Source organism: Pteronotus mesoamericanus, unplaced genomic scaffold (assembly GCF_021234165.1).
Source record: "Pteronotus mesoamericanus isolate MK-2021 breed Mesoamerican mustached bat unplaced genomic scaffold, CSHL_Meso_final contig_947, whole genome shotgun sequence".
Classification (NCBI taxonomy): domain Eukaryota; kingdom Metazoa; phylum Chordata; class Mammalia; order Chiroptera; family Mormoopidae; genus Pteronotus; species Pteronotus mesoamericanus.
This window is the reverse complement of record NW_026555287.1, coordinates 440,603-466,000: the sequence shown is the minus strand read 5'-3', so window position 1 is coordinate 466,000 and position 25,398 is coordinate 440,603. Positions and strand designations below refer to the sequence as shown.

The following is a 25,398-nucleotide window of genomic DNA, read 5'->3' as shown; positions in this document are numbered from 1 at the left end:
GACCACATGTGCCAGAAGCTGGCTGAGGATGACGTACCCACACACCAGGCCCCACTGACAGAAGATCTATCACTCCACATCCAGGGAAGATTCTAAACTGGTTTTATTTCATTATTATCCAAGTACCTTTGAAAAGATCATTGTACAAGTCAGCGCATGAAAAACGGGCTCGGGGCAGCCCCCTGCTGGCCCTAGCCTGAGAAATGTACATATTTACATGGGCCCTTAGAAAGGAGGGGCCCGGGACCCACTGAGCCAGCGCTGTGGAAACTGAGGGTGGAGAGGGAGCAATGAGGTGCCCCATCGCCGGATCCACACAGTGGCAGCAAGAGACAAGCTGTGTTGAAGGCACTCCGTGACATGTACAATTTAGAGACCCCAAGGGCCCCCTGAACCCCAGGCTGTGCTGGGCCCAACAAGGGCAGGGCATGGAGGGCGAGTCCTGAAGGGAGAAGCAGAGCCTGTGGGGTGAGCGTCCTCCCGGGAGGCACCAGGGGCCTGGCCTGTGGTTAGCAGCAGGGGCCCACTGGGGAAGGTCATCAAGGCGGCCCCACGGTGGGCTCCCTGCTTGCTTGGGCTGACTCTCAGAGTAGTGCTGTGGAGGAGTGGATAGGGCCCCCTCGAAGGCAGGACAGATGCCTGTGGGACCACTCCGCGGGACTGCCGCCCGCCTGGACACAGGTGGACCAAAGTGGTGGGTGGCTATGGGGCAGGCAGTCCCTGGCCTTACACAAGGAGTTATGTGTCTGTACACACGCGCGAGCACCTGACGTGGCACAGTCCTTCCTGGCTCTGTGTGGCCTTCCCTGTCCCCACCTGATGAGAGCCCAGCCTGCTGCAGAGGCCTGGCCTGCCAGTCAGTCCACCTTCTCAACCTTGCCGATGATCTTCTCCTCAAAGACAGGCAGGACGGCCTCGTCTTCCCGAACCTCCTCAAACACAACTCCACAGTCAAACTCGTCACTCACTTTCTTGAAGTAGTATCTGGGGGATGGGAGAGAAGAGGTGAGGGCCGGTCCGCTCCTCTCCTGCCCAGGCCCCCACACGCTTGGGGCCTCCCAACCTCCTAGCCAGGTGACCCCATGGTCCCACATATGCAGAGCACTTGGCAGCCACACTCCAGACACATCACGCAGGGCACGTGAGCCGGTTGTGCCTGGTGCTCATGTGTCGAAGAGCTGACAGCAACGGGAATCACAAGTAGGGTCCTCTGCCCTGGCCGCTAGAGTGCTGTGGGGAGAAGAGTGCAGGTCCGGCGTTTGTTTCCTGAGGGCTGAGAGTGTCATCTCCACCAGGGTGATAAGCCTCTACTAAGGCCCCAGCAGAAGCCCGTGGAGACCAGGCCCTTCTCTGGTGGCCACACCCTCCATTTCCAAAGGGCACTTTCTCACCATCACTGGAATGAGAAAACCACTCCCTGGAGGCCAGAGTGGGCTGACTCCAGCTAAGACCCCATGTGACTCCTCCTCCTCCAACAGTGCTTACCCAGGAGCCCTCAGGGGCTGGTCTCAGGATGGCAGGGCCGAGCAGCCCATGGCAGACCCTAGGAAGGGGGGCCCTGGCTTCTGTGTCTAGTGAAAATGGGTTGAATCAGAAGGCTGGAGAAAACGCCAACTCAGGTCAGACCAACACAAGGACAGACAGACCACTGTGTTTGGCCCTACTTCCGCACCTTTAAGGTAAGGACTGTCCAGACCCCTAAGTTGGCCTGGAGGCCTCAGTCACCCAAGTGACCCAAGGGTGGAAGTTGGGGCTGGAAGCCTTGAGGCTGCCCATGCCTCACACAATAGTTCAGGGCTGGGGAAGCAGGTAAGGCAGGGCGCGGGGCGGGGGCGGGGGCGAGGCGTGGGGAACAAGGACTAGCTGGGATAAGAACAGGGCAGGAACAGGGCATCCAGCACTCAGCGTATCTCCCGGGTGGGGTACCTGCTTACCATAGACCCGAGCCCTTCACTCTCACCTATAGTTGCCTTTCTTGGTCAGCAGCTCCTTGAACTGGCCCAGGGTAACAGCGCGGCCCCTCACCAGGGTCCGGTAGGGGATAGGTTCCCCGCAGAAGTAATAGGCCACAACGATGCTGTCGCATAACTGCGAGTTCCCACCACCCGCCTTCCTCTGCGATTTCGTCCTGGAGGCAGAGACACAGTGGTTATTGCTGGGCTCAGAATACAGCTGGGCACCTTCCAACAGACCTCAGGCCTTGGGCTGATGGGACAAGGCCTGCAGGGGTGAGGTGCAACACACTCAGAAATGCTACGCATCCACAGACCCCAATGTCCATCCTGCCACAGAGCTGCATCCAGCCCCCAGGAGCCCCTGCCCCGCATGGTATTTCAACCCAGGGTCCCAACTCTGTGCCAAACCCACGCACAAAGACATACAGCATGGATGCTAGCTCATCTCCCACCCCTGTTTGCCCCATATCGCCACAGCACCTCAGTTCATCTGCCACTCTCCTCCAGCCATTGTAAAGCCCCAGGTCTCACTGTGGCCTGAAGTGGCTGATGGGCAGCATCCCCAATCCAGGCCACATGAAAGTGGACCTGCAGGCCTCTCAGGTCTTGAACCCATGGTGGCCAGGCCACTAGGCTGGACTACACTGCTTGAACCCTAGTAAAGCCTACTGTCCCCAAACTTCAAAAACATCTGAAGGCCAGGTAGTGGACAAACAGAATTATGATGATTTAAATGGATCTGCCCCCCTGCCCCCACCGGAAGAGAGCTTGTCCGAAGACCAGAGGCGGCATCCAGCCAGATTTCCAGAGAAGGGTGTGAGGCCAGCACCACGGTTGGGCCCTCACCCTGATGGTGCTGAGCAGCCATTCTGTGTCTCAGACAGGGAGCACTCCCTGTCCCCAAAGCATCCCTGGCCCTTGGGACTGCTCTGGAACGGCCCAGGTACACATGGGCACAGCCTCTGGCTCCTGCCAGCTGCGAGTGGTAGGAAGCTTCCCGCACCAGTGTCATGTCAGGAAGGCCACCTGAGCTCAGTGGGCTCTTCTCTCCCTGGAGCTCCTGGGCATAAATTACAGTCACTCCATCTGTGGGGCTGTTACTTCAGCCATCCTCCATGGCTCCAGCTTTCCTTCCCTTAGTCCTGAAACCTCAACCCCGACATGTCCTGGGAGCCCACCTGGATGGACCTGTTCTCTACAGAAGGGAAGTAGGCCTCCTGCCCCTCCAGGCCAAACCTGGTGGGGAGGCTCTGAGCCGGCTGGCACTGTCTGGGGTGAACCTAGCGAGGGCTGAGGTGGGAGACCCCTTCTGCCCTGTCTTGAACAGAAGTATAGGAGTGGGGCGACCAGGCACTTGTCTGCATGTGGCCCGCAGCTCCCTAATGCCCACCCTATGCCACACATATCTGGGGAGCAGATGCATCCTGAGTGAAAACAAAGCCAGGCTTGCTGTGCACACAGCATCTGGACAAACGCGCACCACAGGTGCTGACGCTATCTGTCAGCAGTGTGTCAGGGGAACGATCATGGCTCTCAAATCCCGAGGCCTGGCTGGGATCTCAGGAGAGTAAAGGCAGGCGGGGTGGATATATGGCCAGAGTGCAGGAGACAGACTGGAAGAGACCTCCTCTTTAACCTGTCGGTCATTTGTTACCACAGAGACAGTCACTGTGTCCCCTGTGACAGAGACAGGAAGGAAAGGCCTGGGAACAGCTTGCAACCCCAGCTCTTTCAGTGCAGTGCCCGGGCTTCCGCCCTGGGAAGAGATGCTGCTGCTCCACAGCCCCTGGCCCACCGTGCAGGCTGGGCGAGCAGTACGAGAGGACCCAGGGGGACGCACGTACTCTGTCTCGGAGAGCTCCGTGTCGGACACTGCTGGCACCACGCTCAGCACGGGCGTGCACACCGGCCTGACGCAAGAGCGCCCCCGCTGGATGACCTCCTGCACATACCTAGGGAACAACCGCGTCAATGAGCCACATAGGCCTGGGGCAGGGCTGCCTCCACACTCCGCGGTGACAACATGGTGAGCAGGCGGAGCAGGTGCTCCCCAAAAGGTTCCATCACCTCTATGCAAGGCTCCCACTGTGAGATGGGCAAACCCTTTCTTGGGTGGTGAAGCTGTCAGATCAGTCAAGAACCAGACATTGCCTTCATCATTCAAGTTTCTCAGATTCTTCATTTGTGGTTAGAGCCCTCCGGCTCCCTGGAGCACACTTTGGGGAACCCCTCCTCTGAGGTGCTAGGATTCTGTCATTTCATTCATACTAAGAGAACCTGCCTCTGGTCTCTCCCTTGTGGGTGTAGCTCTTCCCACTTGGCGCTCTGATGTGGACCTGGGCCCTGAAACACGGTCACTGCTCTGTCCAAAGCAGTCAGAGTCCTGTCCTGGAGCTCGCTGCCCAGCAGCTCCTCTCCAAGAAGCCACCCACCCTGGGCCTGTGCTGTGCAGCCCTAACAGTACTTTTTGCTTTAAGTGGGGGTTACCCCATGAGGAGCTTGGGGAGACCCAGAACTTCCACTGCCACCTCCAGAACTCTGCTCTGTGGCCATTTACTAAAAGGCCTACATGCCCTGGACTGATGACACGTGGCAATGTCAGAGACACTGGCTGAAACCCCGCAGGCAGCTCACCCCCCAAAACATGTCACAAAATAACTCCACTGGCCACAGACAGACCACACTGTTGTGAAGGACCGGCTGGGTGCTGGTAGGAAGAGGGGATGCAAGCCCTACTCCCCAGAGATCACAGCAAAAATGACATGCCAGGAAACCCCTGGCAGAGGGAAGAGTTCCAGCCCTTGAGCCCTGGCCTCCCCTAGGTCGCCCTCTGCTGCCCTGTCTGCCTCCAGGTCATAGGCGTCCAGCAGAGCCAGCTGGCTCTATGTTGACTGAACAAGATCACAAGGAGAGACAGTTGGCTGTAAAAAAAACATGGTGACATTCAATGACCAAAGGACACCTTCTGCCTTCCCCCTGTGTCCAACAAGATGGATGGTAGGGAGAGTTCACACCTGACACCAGCCTCCATAGAGCAGTGCTGCCCCACACAGTGAGACCCACGGGAAGCAGAGCCGGGAACCGGATGACTGAAGACTGGGCAAGGGGAACTAGTAACGTCTGAGGAAACGGGGGTTGTGATGACAGGCCCCTCAGAAACTCTCATTGCCTGGAGGTCCCAATGAACCAGCACATCTGGGAAAAGTGACCTCAAAACCCAGTGAGAAGGGTCAGCGAAGCCCCTCCGGCCTGGAGAGAATATATGCCACCCACAAGGAGGTGGACCCCTGCCTCCGCAGAAGAGAGAACAGGGCCTGGCCTACGGCCATGGAAGCAGCCGGTTGAGCTGCTCTGCTCCTGAAGGCCAACATGGGCACAGTGAGGAGTGGCTGTGGGGCCTGGGGTCTCTCCAGAAGAGTTTTAAACCTGCACATATTTCAGCACTGTTTGCTGTCCTACGTGCAAACAGCACAGATTAGGGCTCCTGAATGGACGCAGCCAGGACACCCCCGGACCGACACCTCTGAGCTCAGCCGCACAGCAACGGGTGGTGACCTGATTGTGTGGCCTCTAGAAGTTCTATGCCACTAAGGGGACCCATGGCCTTCCACAAAAACCCGGGGCAAGTGTACGCTCAGAAAGCAGAGAAAGTGTGATCAGAGGAAAAATTCCCTCTTCTCCCCAGGACAGTGTAATGACCACCTGCCCTCCTAGCCCTTGGTCACTCAGCAGGGCCATGTGGAAGAAACTGGAAGGAAAAACCCACTACTGTTGGTGGGCACCGAGCATGGCTCTATGTACGGACCTCAGGTCTTCGGAAGCTCCACACCAGAGTGTAGCCACGGTACCTGGAGGGGCCCTGAAAGGTGCCAGCCCTGCTCTCCCCGATGGACCTGTACCTCTGTTTTGAGGGCAATTTGTTGGCTCTCTTCTCTTCCTCCTCTAGACGCCTGCGGGCCTCCTCCAGCTGGGTAAGAGGGTTGGGGGCTGGGTTGGGTGGCATCGTGGGGTCTTGAATGAAGAGATGAGAGGGCTGGACAGAGTTCCGGAGCTGAGCGCTGACCCAAGGGTGCACAGCTCCAGGACGCTCAATGGACAAGGGCCTGGAGCTCTCGTGAACCTGCTGCTTCTTTGCCCCGGAAGACCTTTGTGAGCAAGAAAACAGAAGTGGCAGAACCTGAAACCCTGGCCATACACAGGCACCTGGAACTAGGCGGGAGCCAGCAGCAGAGGCTGAGCTCAGCGCTGACCTCTGGATGCCTGGGGCAGGAGTGCCCTTGTGGCCCTGGCCAGTGAAAGCTATGTGAACTTCAGCAATTTCCTCCTATCCTACATGACACAAACACTTTTTTTTTGAAATTTTCAAAATATATTTTATTGATTATGCTATTAGAGTTGTCCCAATTTTTCCTCCTTTGCCCCTCTCCTCCCGGTACCTCCATTCCCTCCAGCAACCCCTTGCCTTAGTTCATGTCCATGGGTAGTGCATAGAAGTTCTTTGGTTTCTCCATTTCCTATACTATCCTTTTTTTTTTTTACTTTTTTAAGAAAGATTTTATTTATTTATTTTTAAAGATGGGAAGGGAGGGAGAAAGAGAGGGAGAGAAACATCAATGTGTGGTTGCACTTTGCATGCCCCCTGCTGGGGACCTGGCCTGCAACCCAGGCATGTGCCCTACACCAGGAATCGAACCCACGACCCTTTGGTTCACAGTCTAGCACTCAATCCACTGAGCCACACCAGCCAGGGCATTTCTTAAACTATTCTTAACACCCCTCTACCTATTTTGTACCTACAAATTATGCTTCTTATTCCCTGTACCTTTCCCCCTCCCAGCTGATAACCCTCCATGTGATCTCCATATCTATGATTCTGTTCCAGTTCTGGTTGCTTAGTTTTTTTAGATTCAGTTGCTGATAGCTGTGAATTTGCTGTGATTTTTTAACTTCATAGTTTTGATCTTCTTTTTCTTAAATAAGTCCCTTTAATGTTTCATGTAATAATGGCTTGCACATTTCTTTTAAAAAATATTTTTTTAATTTATTGATATTAGAGAGAAAGAAAGAAAGAAGGGAGGGGGAGAGAGAAAGAAACATGGATTTTTTTGTTCTACCCACTTAAACATTCATTGATTGATTCTTGTATGTGTCCTGACTGGGGATAGAACTCATAATCTTGGCGTATCAGGCTGACATTCTAACCAACTGAGCTACCCGTTCAGGACCACACTGCTCTTTTTGTAACTTATTTTTAACAGATTTGTTAAAGTACAAATCATATCCTATACAAAGACTTTAAAAAAAGCTTTGATATTTAACGTTCATGAAAAACCTGAAATATGCAGGAAATTCAAAGAAAAAATGTAAATAACCCATAATTTAGAAATAGCCACTCTCAGAATACTGATCTACTTCCTTCCCCATGAAAAATACTTAACACATTTGGCTTAATTCTAAACATAATTTTTCCTGATTTTCCTGCTTTGGTCTGGTATCATCCTTTTTTGTTGTTCAAGAGTGAGTGTGCTTTACACCTGCGTAACACACCATCACTCAACCACTAGGAGGAATTCAAGTGAAAATATCAGCCTTCCTCAGCTGACGCTGGGAAGGGGGAATCTCAGCACCAGGAGCAAAGATAAGAGAACCATAGAGGGCCCCCTGGGAAGTGTGTCGGCCCAGTGTTCTGGTGACACCAGGACTGCCCAAAGGAAAGGTACCCCAGGTGAGGTGAGCTCCTCCTCCTAAAAAGCCCCCAAGGCTGGGCCCAGGGAGACCTCCGCCCCCATCTCCCCACTACCACTCCCAACAGCCCTGCCCCCTAAATCCCCATCTTTCCAACCTCTCACCTTTCTACCCCTCCATGTCCCTATGCTCCCCAACTACCTGCCTTACATAAGAACAACAAAGGCAGAGGCCCCATGGTCACTGAAGGCCATCATTTAAAATAGCCCACCTGACAGGAACCTGGGAGGCTATTTCTATATGTGCCTCTTACTCTTCAACCACAGAGATCCTCTGTTTGGGGTGAGAGGACCAGCTGGGGCAGGCCCATTCCTTGTGAAAACCCGCAAGAGAGAAATCCAGAGAAGCTGAGAATCGACCTCACCCCAACCAGAGTAGGAAAGGGGCTCCTCAAGAGGCCCCTCACCAGGACAGACTTTGTGTCTGCAAAGGGGTCTGGACATTGGTGAGGGACTCATTCCCAAAATGAGGCTCACCCGCCTTATGCACACATTCAGTCCTCCTCAACCGTGGACAAAGAATGCCAAGGGTCAGGAGAATCTGAGACTGAGGAAGCCCAGATGGCCCGCCCACCGATGGACAGGTGTCATCAGCTCCAGGCCCAAAGCCCCTGGCTGTCAGTCACCTCTGGCCCTGCCCCATCTAAGCCAGCCCTGTCCACCCGAGGATGGACAAACCCACATAAGGCAGTGATGGCATGTCTGAGGGCCTGGCTCCACACCCCCAGAGAAGCCTCTGGCCCTGTGGGGCCATCCAGAGCCCAGAGGGATGGAGACTAAACAAGAACCTTTGGTCCCACCCACCGAGGGGACAACCAGGTGCAGACACAGAAGGTTTCTCCCAAAGCCCCATGTGGAATGATAGTGAGGTGCCTGCCTCACTTTCCTGGTGCGTTAGGTCACTGTCATGTGGAAGTGTCACTGTCCCAGAAATAACCTCATGAGAGCAGCTGTGTGGGGCAGCAGCAAGCAGAGTCACAGAGAGGCATGGTGACTTCAGACTGACCTCACGAGTGGGCACTTCTGCCCAGGACACTGAAGCGACATCTAAGACCCCACCTCATCACAGGCTCACACAGGGCAGGTGTCAACAAGCTCATGCTGCAATCCCACCTGGTGTGGCTCAGTGGATCGAGTGCCAGCTTGCAAACCGCAAAGCTGCTGGTTCCGCTCCCATCAGGGCACATGCCTGGGTTGCAGGCCAGGTCCCCAGTTGGGGGTGTGCGAGAGGCAACCAAGTGATGTTTCTCTTACATGCTGATGTTTCTCACCCTCTCTTTCTCCTTTCCACTCTCTCTAAAGTATATATAAAATCTTTAAAAAAACAAAAAACAAAAAAAGAAACTCACACTGAGATGAGTTGAACCTGATCCCTTTGAATTCTTGCTTCCACTGTATATGGTTTGTAGTAAGACGGTGGGTGGGCCCTGCCACGGAGAACAGTGGCAAAGCAGCTCTACAGGCTTGCCAGCTGGTTCTGCATACTTGTGCCCACACCCCCAGGACAGCAGGTACTGCTTACCCATGGCCGGCCTTCCTATGCCTGCTAATCTCCTTCTCCCCCTCAATGATCCACTGCATGATCTTCTGGTTCTTCTCTGCGTCCTCTGAAGGGCCTGGCACCTCAGCACTGGCACTCTTCCCTGACTCAGCCTTCTTGGCATTTCTTTTGGAGGTTGTGCCGCTGGCCTTCCCACTGCAAAAGCAAGACCTGGGAGTCATCCACCGACTTAACCTGGCCCATCACTGGATAACTGGCCACCTATGCTCCATACCCTGTATGGCTCCTAAACATGGAGGCCTTGACAAAGTGCTGTATTCTACCAACTCTGTGGGGTTACAGGGGTTTTTTCAGGTGACTCCATGGGAAAAAGTGAAGGAAGGAATGCAAATGACATTGATTGGGAGGGCTGGTGCCCCAGACAGACTAGCACCCCAGGCAGAAGCCTGGCGCCTATTCCTGGCACCTGAGCTCTTGGCTACATGTCTGCAATCTCCGCAGCTGACCTTGGTTTAATGACTCTTAAAGGGGAATTCTAGCCCAGAAAACCAGAACAGAGTCGACAGGAGTCATGACCCCTCACTGAGACCCCTTCCTTCCTGGGATGACACGCATGCCCCTCATGGACACAAGCCTAGCCCCAATCTCAAATCATGGCTCAGGCCACCACAGACACTTACCTGTAAGCCAGGCTGTCATTGGCATTGGGCATGCTACCCATGTTCTCTAAGTGGCTTCGGGTCTTGGCTGCATGACTGTGCAGCTCCGGGCCCCATGCGAAGCTGCTCTGGACCCGGCGGGTGACCTCCACCTCGGCCTGCTCCTTGGGCCTGGTCACACCATGGTGGCTATGGTGGTGGCTGTGTCTGTGGAGGTGCATGCCAACTGTCTCCAGCTTTGCCCCCAACTTGGGCACGTGTTTACCATGCCCCAGGGATGCACCTCCCAACACCCCAGGTATCTTGGGCATGTGTATGCTGTCAGGGGAGCGGTGGCCAGGCCCGGGAGACTGGCAGCCGGGAGTCCTCATGACCCGCTGCACGTGCTCGTCCAGGATGCTCTCGGGGTTCTCCTCATGCGCATCCCGCAGCCCCACACAGCCCACATCTGCATAGCGGGGTGGGAAGTTGTGCCAGGCTGGGGCCGAAGGCAGCTTGTGACTGGCCCCTGGGGGTACAGAGGACACATCGCCATCCTCGCCTTCTTCTTCCTGTAGGGACAAGGCCGTATGTCACCTCTTGGCACCTGCCAGACCAAGGAAACCTCGCACTTGGGGAAACAAACAACAAATAAGAAACAACAGCCAAACAAACACAAAGTCGAATGGAAGTGCCGGAGGTGCTATCCCACTGCCTAGAGCCTTTTCTGTCCCTGCTGATCCCTGAGCAAGCTCAGCTGGGCTCTCAGCAGGCTGTACTGCCGGATGGGGCACAGACAGGATTGAGGACAGGAAGCTGTGCTCACCCACAAGTGTCCAAGGACATGCACCTGCCACATACCAATGCTTCAGGGAACACAATGCCAAAGAAACCTCCACACTGGTTTAGTTTTCTTTTATGCTTCTCAATAGAAATTTTTGTTTTCTTTCAGTTAAATTTTCTTACTTCTCAATTTTATTACCATATTTTCCATAATATTTTCAAAAGGAATATGGCCCTCGTACAGAAGAGCTCGCTTCTTATCTTGCTATGTGTTTTTTGATAAATTCTCACATTAAACTAACTGAATTTTATTCAATTCTCTAAGAGTTAACATAACCCTGTATCTGTAAACATAAACATTTTGTCACTTTAATTCCAAAAGGTACAGCTTATATTTATTTTCTTATCTTACTGTATTAACCAAACCAGAATAATGTTGAGCAAATTTGGTAATAATTGAAAAAGGAGGGGGGGAATAAGCTACACCTGTATTTTTAATATAAAAAGATCTCCAAAAGTTTACCACAGAATTTCTCACTGAAGTATCTAAATGTCATTTGTTCAGGCTCAGGGTAGAATATAGCACCAAAGAAGACAGAGGGCAACAGAAGGGGACCCACAGATGGAGGGTGAATGCACTCTCTTCTGGGCACAGCTTAGAGCCACCACAGCAGAGACTTGGACCCCCGGGGTCCCACACCCCACCCCATGTTCCCATCCCAACACCCCTCTGCTTTGCAAGGCTGAGGGCCCAGGAGGTTTTTCACTGAGGGGTCTTCCCAGGACAACGAAAGCATTGAAGCCATTTACTCCTTAAGACAGCAGCAAGCAAGAGGAAACCTCCAAAACCCTGAGAGGTGGGGGCCACCAGCCTTGAGATGAGATCCAGTTTTTCTTAACAGTTCCGCATATGTAAGAATTCAATTTTACAGTTTTGAAATGTTACAGATTTACCTAACTGTTCAGTTGATAGTTTTCATGTTGTTCTTTGCTTCTATTTTCAAAATTTCACAATAAAAATAAGTTATTTAAAAATTCTGTTGTTATTTCTTTTAAAAAAGGATCATTATTTATAGCATGATTTATTTGGATTACAAAATCACACATGGGAACGGACACTGCACTGCCAGCTGCTGGGCAGTGTGCCACATCCGAGGACCAGGGGACACCTGTGGGAGCAAACCCATTGGGGCAGCTTTGGGCCTGACACCTGACCTCGAGTCTGGGCACCCATATCTGGAGCCCACCACAGGCTACTGCTTGTGGCAAGCCCACCTGAGCTTGAGGCCACGGGTTCCTGCACTGATAATGGAGAAATACAAAGGGCTGTTCATTTGAACATTTCTATCAAAAAACACCATGCTGGGACCAGGCTTTCTCCTGAGAGCTAGTGGTCGTTCCAGACGCAGCCACCTTCCACCTGCCAGCAACACCACAGAGAACAAAACATCTGAGTCAGACATCGGTAAAACACACTGAATACCAAGAGCCACAGCTATCTTCACAAAGTCTTGACCAAAAATGTCGACCTGCCTGGACAAGCACACACTGTCACTAAGACAAACTAAACACCTGACAGAACAATTATGATAGCTCAATTCTATAGCAAAAAGGTAGTGAATTCTTCCCTTGTTAAGACTTTAAGAAACATTACACACATGCCCTGGCTAGGTGGGTCAGTTGGCTGGAGCATCAGCCCATACACCAAAAGGTTGCAGGTTCAATCCCCAATGGGGGCACATAAGGGAAGCAACTGATCGATGTTTTTCACCACGCTCCCTACCAAGGTCAATGAACATATCCTCAGCTGAGGATTAAAAAAAAAGAGAAAGAAATGCCACACACATTTTTTCATGAGAACATTTGTTTTAAGGGTTGTTAACTGCAACATGCTCAGGGGAACCCTCATGCACAGACAGCTGATGCCAATGGAAATGCTGTGCTAAACAATGAAGGCATCAGCTTTGTCACAACACGAAAACCAGGATTTAGTTCCTGCTAAAATATTCCATACTTCATGGTGATTCTGTTCTCTATATTTGCTTGTTCAGAGAAGGCTATTAAAATGCTAACTATTCCTTCAATTACTCAGTAAGGTCTCTGATGAACCTCAGAAAGAGCTGGCCTTGGTGAGTGCATACCCAATGTCCTTGGCTCCTGCCAGATGGCCTGGCTCTGAACCGGTTCCCAAGTGCTACTCCCTCCAGGTCAAAGACGTCTCACCATACCCTCACTAGAACGCAATATGGTAGCTTCCCTGCTGAGTGACCTGGGACAGATCACTGAATTGTGGGAACCGTGGGGAGGACAGCTGGTCAGCACATGTGAAGCCCTTAAGTTCTGCCTCTGCAAGAGTGAGGGCCACCCTATCACCATGAGGGAAGGAGAGACAAAGATGCTGGTAAGAAAATTTTACTTATGCATGTGTGCATGAGCGCTTAAAAATACTTTCATGCAAATTCTTTCTTGGAGATCCCCACCGTCTGGCTATTTATCTTACTCTCAGGTCTGCCTTCCTGATCTCAGGGTCTGACATGTTTTCTGACTTCTGGTCAAGATCGCAGCATAGGAAGACATGGCTCGCTCCTTCGCACAACCACATCAAAATTGCAACTAAAATACAGAACAACCATCACTCAGAAATAAAGCTAAATGAAGTCTGACAACCACAAAATCGAGCTGAATGGAAAGTCCAACAATACAGAATTAAAGAAACCACATCCATCCAGATTGGCAGGAGGGGCACAGATACAGAATGGGGTGGCCCCATGCCCACGTGGATAAACATTCAGGAGCAAGGAGTCCCAGACCCACACCAGGCCCCCCAGCCCAGGGTTCCAGTGCCTGGAAGGTAAGGCCCCACAACTTCTGGCTGAGAAAACCAGCGGGGATTGAGTCGGCGGAAGAAACTGCTGGGGCCCCAAGCAGTTCCTCTTAAAGAGCCCACACACAGACTCACCTACTCAGACTCATTCCCTCTGAGCTCCAGCACTCGGGCAGCAGCTTGAAAGGCACCAGGGGTACAGAGGGAGAAACTGGCATCAAGGCGAGCAGAGGCCAATGTCCCTTTTCTGAGCTCTCCCTCGACAGAACCAGTAAGCTGGTTCCATATCCGAGACTCCCATCAACCTGGCTAACACTGTTTGACCCCCCTTCTTGGAGATCCCAGGAGACTCTGCCCCACACAACCTATGGGCCCACCCAAGCTGCTTTTCCATAAGAATGGCTGGTCTTGGCTCCTAAATCCTATCAAACAAGCAACAGCTGCCTTCAGTGAGCCTCAGCAGCAGCCAGATTACACTCACAGCTTCGCTTCACTGGGGAATCTCCAAGTCCAGCTCAAGCAGCAGCCAGCCATCTCAGATTGCTTTATAGCTCAGGCAGGGGGCCCCGGGCAAAACAAAGGGGGCTGACCTTGGCCTGCACCACCCAGGGCCAGCGTACCCAGTGGGCAACTACAGACCACGTCAGAGCACCACCGCCCTGCCCCCGCACAGCTGATCCTCCACGGACGGCGGAGGTTGGTGGTCAGTGGTCACAGTCAGTCCTTGCAGCTGACTGGCCTGGGTAGATCCCTCCCATTGATCTGCCAACAGCAACCAAAGCTCAACTACAAGAGGAGGGTGCACTCAGCCCACACGAAGGTCGCACCTCGAGTACCCAGCTTGGGTGCTAGGGAAGGCTGTGCCACTGGACCCTACAGGACCTACTACATCAGGCCACGCTACCAAGACAGGGAGTCAAAGCACCTCTACCTAATACACAGCAATAAACACAGGGAGGCTGCCAGAACGAGGAGACAAAGAAAGATGGCCCAAATGAAAGAATAGATCAAAACTCCAAAAAGTATCTAAAGGAAATGGAGATAAGCACTCTATGAGGTGCAGAGTTCAAAACACTGGACATAAGGATGCTCAAGGAGCTTAGTGACATGTCATTTGAAATCTACCTGCTGCCTTGATGTGAGGGAAAGATGGGGGAGCCACGCCCCTTGGCTGGAAGCTGGGCATCCTATAAGTGAGCTCTGAAACCCAGGATCACAGCTGCAATGTGCAGTCAAGCAGGACTCCCTGTGTGCATTGCCAGGATGGGCAGGAAAGGAGGTCGCAAGGTATGCCCACCATCTACTGTTCCCCACATCGACCTTTAAGGCAGTGTCTCCAGACTTCAGGTGCACTCACCTGGGAACAGGTAAAGTAAGAGAGCAAGCCCCTCCTGAGGGGTTCTGATGGGGTCTGAGGAAGGCTCAGGTTCTGTATTTTAGTTGGGTAGAAAAATAATTTCTTCAAGAAACATCTTTTTTTTTTTTTTTTTTTTTTTTTTTTAGTTTTAGGTATTAGACATAAAATACTGACAAAAGAATGGAAGACATCCACTTGCTTGGTGGTGACCATTAACTTTCAGCAGGGAATTCCTACCTAAGAGAAAAGCAAGGCTTCCCTGCCAGTGACATGGAGGCTCACAGCATTCAGGAGGGACTGAATTCAGTGAACGAAGTTCAACAAGCTAGCAAGTGCAAGGGGCACAGGGAAGGACTCACTCCAGGGGCACGTTTGTTACCAATGTCTCAGCACTGGTGCCCTTGAATGTGTATGGAAGTGAATCTTGTAGACTGACACCGGGGACAACAAAAACAAGTTGCCTCTTCCACAGTTATGGGCCGAAAAGTATTTAAGCAAATTAATTACAAATAAGTTGAAATTTGTTAGCATTCAATGTTTCATCAAGTAAGGCTACAGGTCACAAGACAAGATAAACAGAAGGCTATGTCCACACCTAAAGCCATTCTGTGCTCGGAGGTGAGAAGTGGGAGTTACCAGTCCTTCCTGCCACATGCATGCTCTGCTTTGCACAGATGCATGTGGCCCAGGACCCAGTGGTGCTTGTGAGGAGCCTCTATCTACCAGCACTCAGGGGAAATTTCAGCTCCACATGCCAAGGGGGCATGAGGGATATAGGGGACGTGGCCAGCAAGTCAGGTGTGCTCATCCATGGGATCAGGTGTACGGCCCAAAAGGGCTCAGCAGAGGGAAGTGAGCCTGGGGCGCCGAGGAGAGGACAGCAGGAAGGAAGCTGGGCCTGGGGTGAATAGAGAGGCTGGTTAGTCTGCACGGTGGGCATGTCCTGGGCCAAATCTCCCCAAGATGAACTGGTACTGTCTCAGTGTGGTGACTACTTTGAGGACGACAGCTGGGATTTGTCTTGGCTTCCCTCTGAACTGTCTTCCCAAAAGTAGTTGGAACAGGTACCCCAACCCTGGCATCCAATGTCACTGCTGACACCTGCTGGTCGTTCTCTAGGTCCAGGCTCAGGGCCCCACAATAGAGACCTCTTCTCAGGGAGACAGCCCAGGAAGGAAATAGGGGTGGGGAGCTGTACCGCGGGCAGGTGTCATAGGAGAGCATGCCTTGGCTGGCCAACAAGACAAGTCAAAGCATGTGAGGAGCCAGTGTGTAGTTAACTAGGGAGAAGGGGGCTCTGGGAGAACCTGAAGGAGACCCCTTGGGGCCTGAAGCTGTAGTAAAATAACTCAAAAACCACGATGTGCATGGTCTCCCTGACTGAGGCCGACTCACCATACGCACGCGCTTCAGTCGCTCCTCCAGCTTCTCCTCTGCCTCCCGAGTCCGCTGCACAGCCTCCAGGCGGTGGATGAGCTCTGCAGCGAACTTCTGGGGCTCCACGCGAATTTCCTTTGGCATTCGGTAAGTACGCTGCAAGGAGACACCGCTGATTAGCCAGTCATGCACAGCTTTGAACTACCGTTCTCTATGCCAAGGTGGCATTCAAGCACCTTTGGGTGGAGAAAATAATGTGAAATCTTAAAGTGTTTACTCTTTTTTCCCCTTTCACCTGGGAATCAACCTCACTGCCCCCCTTTCCTCATCAAAGTAAATATCTCCTTCACCCAGCTCTGATCTAGGGGGTGAGGACAGAGCACCAACTCCCATAGCCACAGAATCAGAGACACTGAGCAGGACAGAACTTGGTCTCCTGGGGTCAGATCATCAAGGGCAGCAGCTGGCAGGACCTCGTGAGTGTGTCCTCAGGGCACTTTGAGGGCCTCTCAGACTAACCCACAAAAGGGCTTCTAAAACAACTGGCCAGCCTGAGGCCCAGTGAGGCCTGGGGCCTGGACAGGTAGAGCTGCAAAGACCGTGGAGGAGGTAAAGGTGGGAGAATGAGCCCACAAAACACCTGCAGGACCAGTCTGTTCGCTGCAGTGCCCACCTTACACTCAAGAGGGCAGCAGCCCCTGGCACTTAGGTATGCATGGACCAGGCTGTTGCAGCGTTGGGAAGACATAAAATCCAGGATACAGGAAAAAAATCAGGGGAAAGTAGGACTATGAAGGACTTTCCTTTTCAAAGAATATAATTATGCAATGTATTTTACAGTGATATACTGTATAACTCATTTTTGGGGGGGGGCTTTATTCTGAAGTAATTTCAAATTTTAAAAAGTTGCAAGAATAGCATAAGAACTCCTGTCAGATGCCCCAATTGCTGACATTTCTCTTACACTGTCATTTGTTCTCTCTCACACACACAGACACAATGCACATGTACACACACAGACACACACTTCTCTGAGCCAGTCAAGAACTGTACATATGATGCCTATTTATTCCTAAACACTTTAGAGTGTATTTAACAATAACCCAGGGCAGTAGCTAAGTTAATTAGAGCATCATCTGGATATGCCAAGGTTGCGAGTTCAATTCCCTCTCAGGGCACATACAGGAAACAACCAATGAATGCTTAAATAAGTGCACAACAAATCAATGTTTCTTTCTCTAGAATCAAAATATTTTTTAAAGAATTTATTTATTTATTTTTAGAGAGGGGAAGGGAGGGAGAAGGAGACAGAGAAGCATCAATGTGTGGTTGCTTCTCAAGTAACCCCTACTGGGGACCTGGACTGAAACCCAGGCATGTGCCCCAACCAGGAATCAAACCAGTGAGTGACCCTTTGGTTTACAGGTCAGCACTCAACCCACTGAGCCATACCAGTAAGGGCTAGAATTAATTTTAAAAATTTTTTAAATATATTTTAAAAATATGCTGTGGCTGGTATGACTCAGTGCATTGAGCGCTGGCCTACACACCAAAAGGTGCCGGTTCAACTCCTGGTCAGGGCACATGTGGGGATTGCAGGCCAGGTTCCCAGCTGGGGGCATGTGAGTGGCGACCGACTGATAGTTCTCTCACACAATGCTGTTTCTCTCCCTTTCTTTCTCCCTCTCTTCCTCTCTCTCTCTAAAAAATAACTTTAAAAAATAAATATTTTTTTTAAAAATAACTTTAACCCAGGGCATTCTTATTCCTACAACAGGACAATTACAAAAAAATAAAAATAAAAAGGGAAAGAACCCTGATATAATAGTTACTAATTAGCAGATTTTATTCCAATTTCACCAGTTGTGCCAATGTCCTTTATAGAAATACATATTTAAAAAATCTAAGCCACCATGGTGTGGGTAAGGGAGGGCTGATGGGGGGGTCTGGAGGGACCTCAACTGGGGCAGGAAGACAAGTGGAAGCCAAGAGGGGACAGGGTGGAACACAGGACTCGTCTCTGACTTCTGTGAGTGGACAGGGCCTATTAGAACCCTGGCTTTCAGACCTGGAACAAGGCCAGGAGAAAAGACTGAAGGGGAGGATGGGAGCCTGAGTGGAGACAGTGCCTCCTACTAATGGACGCTGAGCACAGTCTCAACTCTGCCTACTTGTTTCTCATCTGCAAAACAGGAGTAAAGACAATACCTAATACCATCACAGAAACTTACAAGATTTGATTTAAAAATTATGTGAAGGGCTCAGTGACAAACATCCATGTGTGGGATGCTGATCATGACAGATTTGAGGGGCCTGGAGAGGGAAAGGCGCCAAGGGCAAGCTGGGACACAGGCTGATGCTTTGGGGGTGGAAAGAGTTGTGGGGGGAGGCCTGGCAGTGCCCAATACCAGGCAGGGATTTGTGCTGGAGACGAGGAGACCAGATCCAAGAAGAAGGGGCAGCTGGGTGTCTAGTGTTTCTAGTGGATCCTGGGAAAGGAGGTGGACGTGGCTGGTGAGCCCCAGGGGACCGGGCAGTGAGAAGACCCTGGAAGGAGTGGGGCATTTGAACAGACAACAGAAGCCAATGCAATGGGCCCATCTCACTCTCCTCACAGGGGCAGTGTTCATCTGTCCCGACACTGATGACAGCACCTGACTCCTGTCTCAGGAGGACCTGGCACGTCCTACCCAAAAGTTGCTTTTTCCTATTGTGAGCAAATATTTTGTGAGGGTGAACACGCATGCAGTCACCACCTCGGCTCAGGTCCAGCCTGCTCCAGATAACACAAATAAAGTTGGGTACTCCCCAAGTCAACTGCAGCATACACACGCATGTGCACACCCACTTGTGTACCTACACTCCACCCACAGTGTTCTCCATTTCTCCCTAATCTGACATCATCAGTGCCTCAGTTAGGCCAAATCTGTGCCAAGGGTTAGCTGGGAGGTGATAAAGTGCTTGACCATCTGTTTCTCAGAAGTAAGGACACGCCAACATCCGTTTTTCTCAACCATAAACAATCACTTTTCTTATTTGGAAATTAAACTACCTGCAGACACCCTAATCAAGGAATCCTGATTAAGGGTGGATGTGTTCTGTGATCCCAAGAAATAACCACTTGCCCTGCACAGAAACCACAAATGAGCAGCCTGAGTTGTCCTCAGATGCTGTAGGCACCAACGGGTTGGAGCCTCTGCTGAAAGTTTTTCTTATGTTCCCCTAAAAGTCTCCCCTGTTCAAAGTCATTGTGTCAAAATAAGAAAAGCTCATCAGTCCAGTCATGAACAGAGGAACTCTCTGCAGGTGGAGACAGCTGTGGCCGGCCCTGCTTGGTGCTGTGGTCTGTGAACCCCCAGAAGCAAGAGAACTGCTATCACCTTTTTATTTTTATGGAAGAGGTGAAGCTCAGGCAGCTCTGAAGTCAGGATGCCCACTCCTCCCATTCAGCCACAGAAAGGCGGATGCCTCATTTCATCTTGAACAAGGCAGCACTCACAGGAACTTGGGACGAGGGCACCAGAGGCACTGCCAGGCTTTCTGACATGAGCCACAGTCAGGTGGCCGTGCAAGGGCCAGGCCTGGGTGTTGAGTTTGCGATGGAGACTTAGAACTGCTCTCCCACCTCAAGGAAATTCACCTCGACATAGTGAGGAAAGACTGTAAAGTGGGTACTGAGTAAGGGCACTCCCTTCTCTTCTGAACTATACAGGCTGGGCCCTACAAGCTGCCCCCTCCAGCCTGTCGGGCAATACCGAGTGTGACCACGAGCTATACCTGGACATGAGCTGAACTCACAGGAAGTCAGGCAGGTGCCTTTCCCACTGGCCATGGCTACAGCAGCCTAGTTGGAATGGGGAAAACAGATGAGCACGGGTCTGAGAGGATGGTACGTCCCAAACTCAGAGACAGGAAGGGTTAGGGCTGTACAGTGGAACTTACAGGAATGTGAGGTAGAGGCACCCGCCCGTTGACCTGGACACTCTCTTGCATCTCCCGGCGGTGCTGCTTACGGATCCTGTAGGGTGGGATTCCATCCCTGCCAGAAGAAAGAGACAGCCTGGCGTGAGCACACACAGAACAGCTCCACAAAGCATAGCTGTGCCGGCTTTACCATGGTCAGGGCCTGCGTGGCCTCTTTTTTCTAAGGCCTGATAACTAAGAAAGGTTTTTACATTTTAAAAGCGAGGGAGGAGTATATGACAGAGACTGCATGTGGCCACAAAGCCTAAAATATTTGCTAGTGGTTCTTTACAGAAAGCATTTGCTACCCCTGTTTTATTGCCTGGGCAGGACCCAGTGTGCCTGCCTGGGAGGGGTGTTCTACATGGACAGGAAACATTTGAGGGCTGCAAAATGGGCAGCCAAGACAATCTAGGTCATGGTGGAAGAGATTTCCAAAATTCCATTATTCTACTTTTCTTCCAGGGTAAATTGGTCAAGCAGTGTAATCTCTCTGAGGGGTGCTCAAATTAGTTTTCTTGACCTAAATTTCAGTGATGAACACTTTCAAAGATTATGATAAAAATATAAATTAAGTTATATATTGTCTTCAATATAACTAAATGCACTTACTCAACACAGATGCCAGATTTAACACATAATTCACTGCATATATGCAATCCCTAAAAATACTGCAGTCCTCTCCTTGCTGTTTATTGTTTAAAAGCTACTCTGGGAGAGCCCAACAGCTACCTGGAGCCAGTGTGTGAGAAGATACACTAAAACCTGGTTCAGGACAACTGGAGTAGCTTCTCTGGGTTCCCACTTCCTCTGCATTGAAGGAGCCCTAGGTGGGCCTCCCTGCTCTCCAGGGCGTAGAAAATGTGTGTGTAGGATCCTGATCTCTTTGACTCCTTCCCAAGCACTGCCCATAGGGGAGGCCACACTGGATGGCCTAGCGAAGCTGCCACCCTGCCCCTCGTTGCCCAGCACACCACACTTGCTGTGTCCTGTTCTGGAGAGCCACACACCTGCCAACTCAGCAGCTTCGTGGGCAGGCAGGACTGCAACATTCTCCTCGGAGCTCTGGTCTGGGTGGGAAAAGGTGAGCTTTGAAGCGGGGCAGAGAGAGACTATGATGGCCTCTCCCTCCTATCATTGCCTCAGTGTCCCTGGCTATCAGGGTACCAAATGGGTAGTACAGTACAGCTGGCTCAGTGATGCAGTGGGGGTAGGGGTGCTCAAGAGAACAGGTGTCAAGGAACAAGTGAGTCAAATACATTTAACATGTGTCCTGAGCCACCAACTTGTTTGTTTCTCATATACTACTTTAATAGGGCACTTAGAAATTCCACAGAAATTCCACATGCCTCTATATATATGATTAGGTGCTGTCCTCAGGCACCTAAGACCAAAGTCCACGAACTACTAAGGTGGTCCACCATTTTTGTCACATGGATGAGGTGCTGAGTGCAGCTGCCCCCCACAATAACTTGGATAAGACATACAACCTTTTTTTCCCTCTAATAATTATTTAAATATGTCACAATTTTATATTCCAAATTCTTGACTATTCCTACATTTCTGATACTCGGTATAACCCAGATGAACAGAATAACAGAGGAAAATATTTTTTAAATTTCAGATTTTCCCTTTAGCAAACATACTTTCTTGGAGAGAATTAAGATACTTCTGGAGGAAACTGAAAATTGTATGGGTACTAACTTTGATTTTAGGAACAGAATGTCAGGAAAGAAAACCAGATGCTACAAATGCAATACATCTTGTGCTTCCAGCCACCTGAGGGGGTCTGCAGGGCTGCAGCTGCATGTAGCCATTTTACATGATACTTTATATTCATGGCAAGTACTGCTTTAAACTACAGTAGTAATTTCAAGTAAGAAACTGCTAAGAACATGTCAACATTCTATCTTAAAAATTCAAAATAAAGGAGAATGAAATGGTCCATGAGAAATATCAGATACAGAAGCTCAACCCTAAGGGACAGCTCCATCTAGTGATATCACCATATGGTCATCGAGGGAAGAAAGAGCCAAAGACCTGCAATAATGGGGGACTGGCTAAATTTGGTTCAGAAACAGTTTATGATAACCTATCCTGTACAGTAAAATTCGGTGTCACAAGAATCCTTACAGCCACAGGCAAATGATGGACAGAGGACCTAAATAGGTACTTCTCCAAAGAGGACATACAGATGGCAAATAGATATATGAAAAGATGCTCAACATCACTAATCATCAGAGAAATGCAAATTAAAACCACTATGAGATTAACGTCACACCTGTCAGATACAGCTATCATCAGTATATCAACAAATAACAAGTGTTGGTGAGAATATGGAGAAAAAGGAATGCTTGTGCAGCCACTATGAAAAACATAGCAGTATGGAAGGTCCTCAAACAATTGAATATGGAACTGCCTTATGACCCAGCAATTCCACTTCTTGGTATATAGCAGAAGAAACCCAAAGCACTAATTCAAAAGAACATATGCACTCCTATCTTTGTAGCAGTGTTATTTACAATAGCTAAGATATGTAAGCTACCAAAATGCCCATAAATAGATGAGTGGATGAAAAAGTTGTGGTACATATATATAATGAAGCATTACTCAGTCATAAAAACATAATGAAATTTTACCATTTGCAACAGCATGGATGGACCTAGAGGGTATTATGCTAACTGAAATAAGTCAGTCAGAGAAAGACAAATAGTACATCATTTTACTTATATGTGGAATCTAAAGAACAAAATAAACAAACAAAACATAAAACAGACCATAAATACAGAGAACACACTGATGGTTACAAAAGGGGAGTAGGTTTGAGGGGCTGGGGAAAAGGTGATGGGAGTAAGACCGTGGTAGTTAAAAAGTGGTCAAGGAATATAAAGTGTTGCATAGGAAATATAGTCAGTAATATTTCAATAACTATGTATGGTGACAGGTGGGTACTGGACGTGTATAGGGGAAACACTTTGTACACACTTCTTAATTCCCTCACCTCTTCTCCCATTCCCCGACATCCGTCTCCCATCTGGCAACCATCAAAAGACTCTGTATCTATGATTCTGTCTCTGTTCTTCTTGTTTGTATAGTTTCTTTTTTAGACTCAATTGTTGATAGATTTGTACTTTTGCCATTTTATTGTTCATTGTTTTGATCTACTTCTTTTTCTTAAATGAGTCCCTTTAACATTTCATATAATAATTGTTTGGTGATGATGAACTCCTTAATTTTTTCTTATCTGAGAAGCTCTTTATCTGATTCTAAATGATAGCTTTGCTAGGTAAAATAATCTTGGCTGTAGCTCCCTGCTTTTCATGAGTTAGAATATTTTTTGCCAATCCCTACTAGTCAGCTAAAGTTTCTTTTGAGAAATCAGCTGAAAGCCCTATGGGAACTCCCCTGTAGGTAACTAACTGCTTTTTTCTTGCTGCTTTTAAGATTCTCTCTTTAACTTCTGGCATTTTAATTATGATGGGTCTTGGAGTGGGCCTCTTTGCATCCATCTTGTTTGGGATGCTCTGTGCTTCCTAGACTTGCACATCTATTTCCTTCACCAAACTAGGGAAGTTTTTTTTCATTATTTTTTCAAATAGAGTTTCAATTTCTTGCTCTTTCTCTTCTTCTAGCACCTCTATGATGCGAATGTTGGACCTCTTGAAGTGGTCTCAGAGCTGCTTATACTATCCTTTTTTTGAATTCTTTTTTCTTCTTGTTGCTCTGATTGGTCGTGTTTTGCTTCCTTATGTTCTAAATCATCAATTTGATTCTTAGCTTTATCCACTCTACTGTTGTTTTCCTGTAAATTTTTATTTTAATTAATGTATCCCTCATTTCTGGCTGGATCTTTTTCATGCTGCTGAGGTCCTCACTAAGCTCCTTGAGCATCCTTATGTCCAGTGTTTTGAACTCTGCACCTCATAGAGTGCTTATCTCCATTTCCTTTAGATACTTTTTGGAGTTTTGATCTATTCTTTCATTTGGGCCATCTTTCTTTGTCTCCTCGTTCTGGCAGCCTCCCTGTGTTTATTGCTGTGTATTAGGTAGAGGTGCTTTGACTCCCTGTCTTGGTAGCGTGGCCTGATGTAGTAGGTCCTGTAGGGTCCAGTGGCACAGCCTTCCCTAGCACCCAAGCTGGGTACTCGAGGTGCGACCTTCGTGTGGGCTGAGTGCACCCTCCTCTTGTAGTTGAGCCTTGGTTGCTGTTGGCAGATCAATGGGAGGGATCTACCCAGGCCAGTCAGCTGCAAGGACTGACTGTGACCACTGACCACCAACCTCTGCCGTCCGTGGAGGATCAGCTGTGCGGGGGCAGGGCGGTGGTGCTCTGACGTGGTCTGTAGTTGCCCACTGGGTGCGCTGGCCCTGGGTGGTGCAGGCCAAGGTCAGCCCCCTTTGTTTTGCCCGGGGCCCCCTGCCTGAGCTATAAAGCAATCTGAGATGGCTGGCTGCTGCTTGAGCTGGACTTGGAGATTCCCCAGTGAAGCGAAGCTGTGAGTGTAATCTGGCTGCTGCTGAGGCTCACTGAAGGCAGCTGTTGCTTGTTTGATAGGATTTAGGAGCCAAGACCAGCCATTCTTATGGAAAAGCAGCTTGGGTGGGCCCATAGGTTGTGTGGGGCAGAGTCTCCTGGGATCTCCAAGAGGGGGGTCAAACAGTGTTAGCCAGGTTGATGGGAGTCTCGGATATGGAACCAGCTTACTGGTTCTGTCGAGGGAGAGCTCAGAAAAGGGACATTGGCCTCTGCTCGCCTTGATGCCAGTTTCTCCCTCTGTACCCCTGGTGCCTTTCAAGCTGCTGCCCGAGTGCTGGAGCTCAGAGGGAATGAGTCTGAGTAGGTGAGTCTGTGTGTGGGCTCTTTAAGAGGAACTGCTTGGGGCCCCAGCAGTTTCTTCCACCGACTCAATCCCCGCTGGTTTTCTCAGCCAGAAGTTGTGGGGCCTTACCTTCCAGGCACTGGAACCCTGGGCTGGGGGGCCTGGTGTGGGTCTGGGACTCCTTGCTCCTGAATGTTTATCCACGTGGGCATGGGGCCACCCCATTCTGTATCTGTGCCCCTCCTACCAGTCTGGATGGATGTGGTTTCTTTAATTCTGTATTGTTGGACTTTCCATTCAACTTGATTTCTGTCAGTTTTGAGTCATGGCTGTTCTATTTTTTAGTTGAAATTTTGATGTGCTTGTGTGAAGAGGTAAGCTGTGTCTGCCTATGCTGCCGTTCTGACCAGAAGTCCAATTGTCCAAACACTAATTT

General features: G+C 50.0%; 1 protein-coding gene across 3 annotated transcripts in view; it reads right to left on the bottom strand.

Annotated features, from left to right (window-relative positions):
* Window positions 1-102: 102 nt before the first annotated feature.
* The window catches only part of AXIN1 (axin 1), a 66,074-nt gene continuing 40,778 nt past the window's right edge, over window positions 103-25,398 (bottom strand). Inside the window, exons 4-11 of one of the 3 annotated variants that reach the window (XM_054586741.1) lie at window positions 20,122-20,218; window positions 16,198-16,335; window positions 9,881-10,410; window positions 9,222-9,395; window positions 9,049-9,126; window positions 5,855-6,100; window positions 1,961-2,128; window positions 103-984 (exon numbers count right to left, since the gene is read on the bottom strand). In XM_054586741.1, the coding sequence (XP_054442716.1) occupies window positions 858-984; window positions 1,961-2,128; window positions 5,855-6,100; window positions 9,049-9,126; window positions 9,222-9,395; window positions 9,881-10,410; window positions 16,198-16,335; window positions 20,122-20,218 (1,558 nt within the window). In that variant the 3' untranslated portion in view covers window positions 103-857. Of the gene's footprint in view, window positions 985-1,960; window positions 2,129-3,799; window positions 3,908-5,854; window positions 6,101-9,048; window positions 9,127-9,221; window positions 9,396-9,880; window positions 10,411-16,197; window positions 16,336-20,121; window positions 20,219-25,398 lie in introns of all 3 variants that reach the window. The other 2 variants (XM_054586740.1, XM_054586742.1) reach the window with 2 other exon arrangements.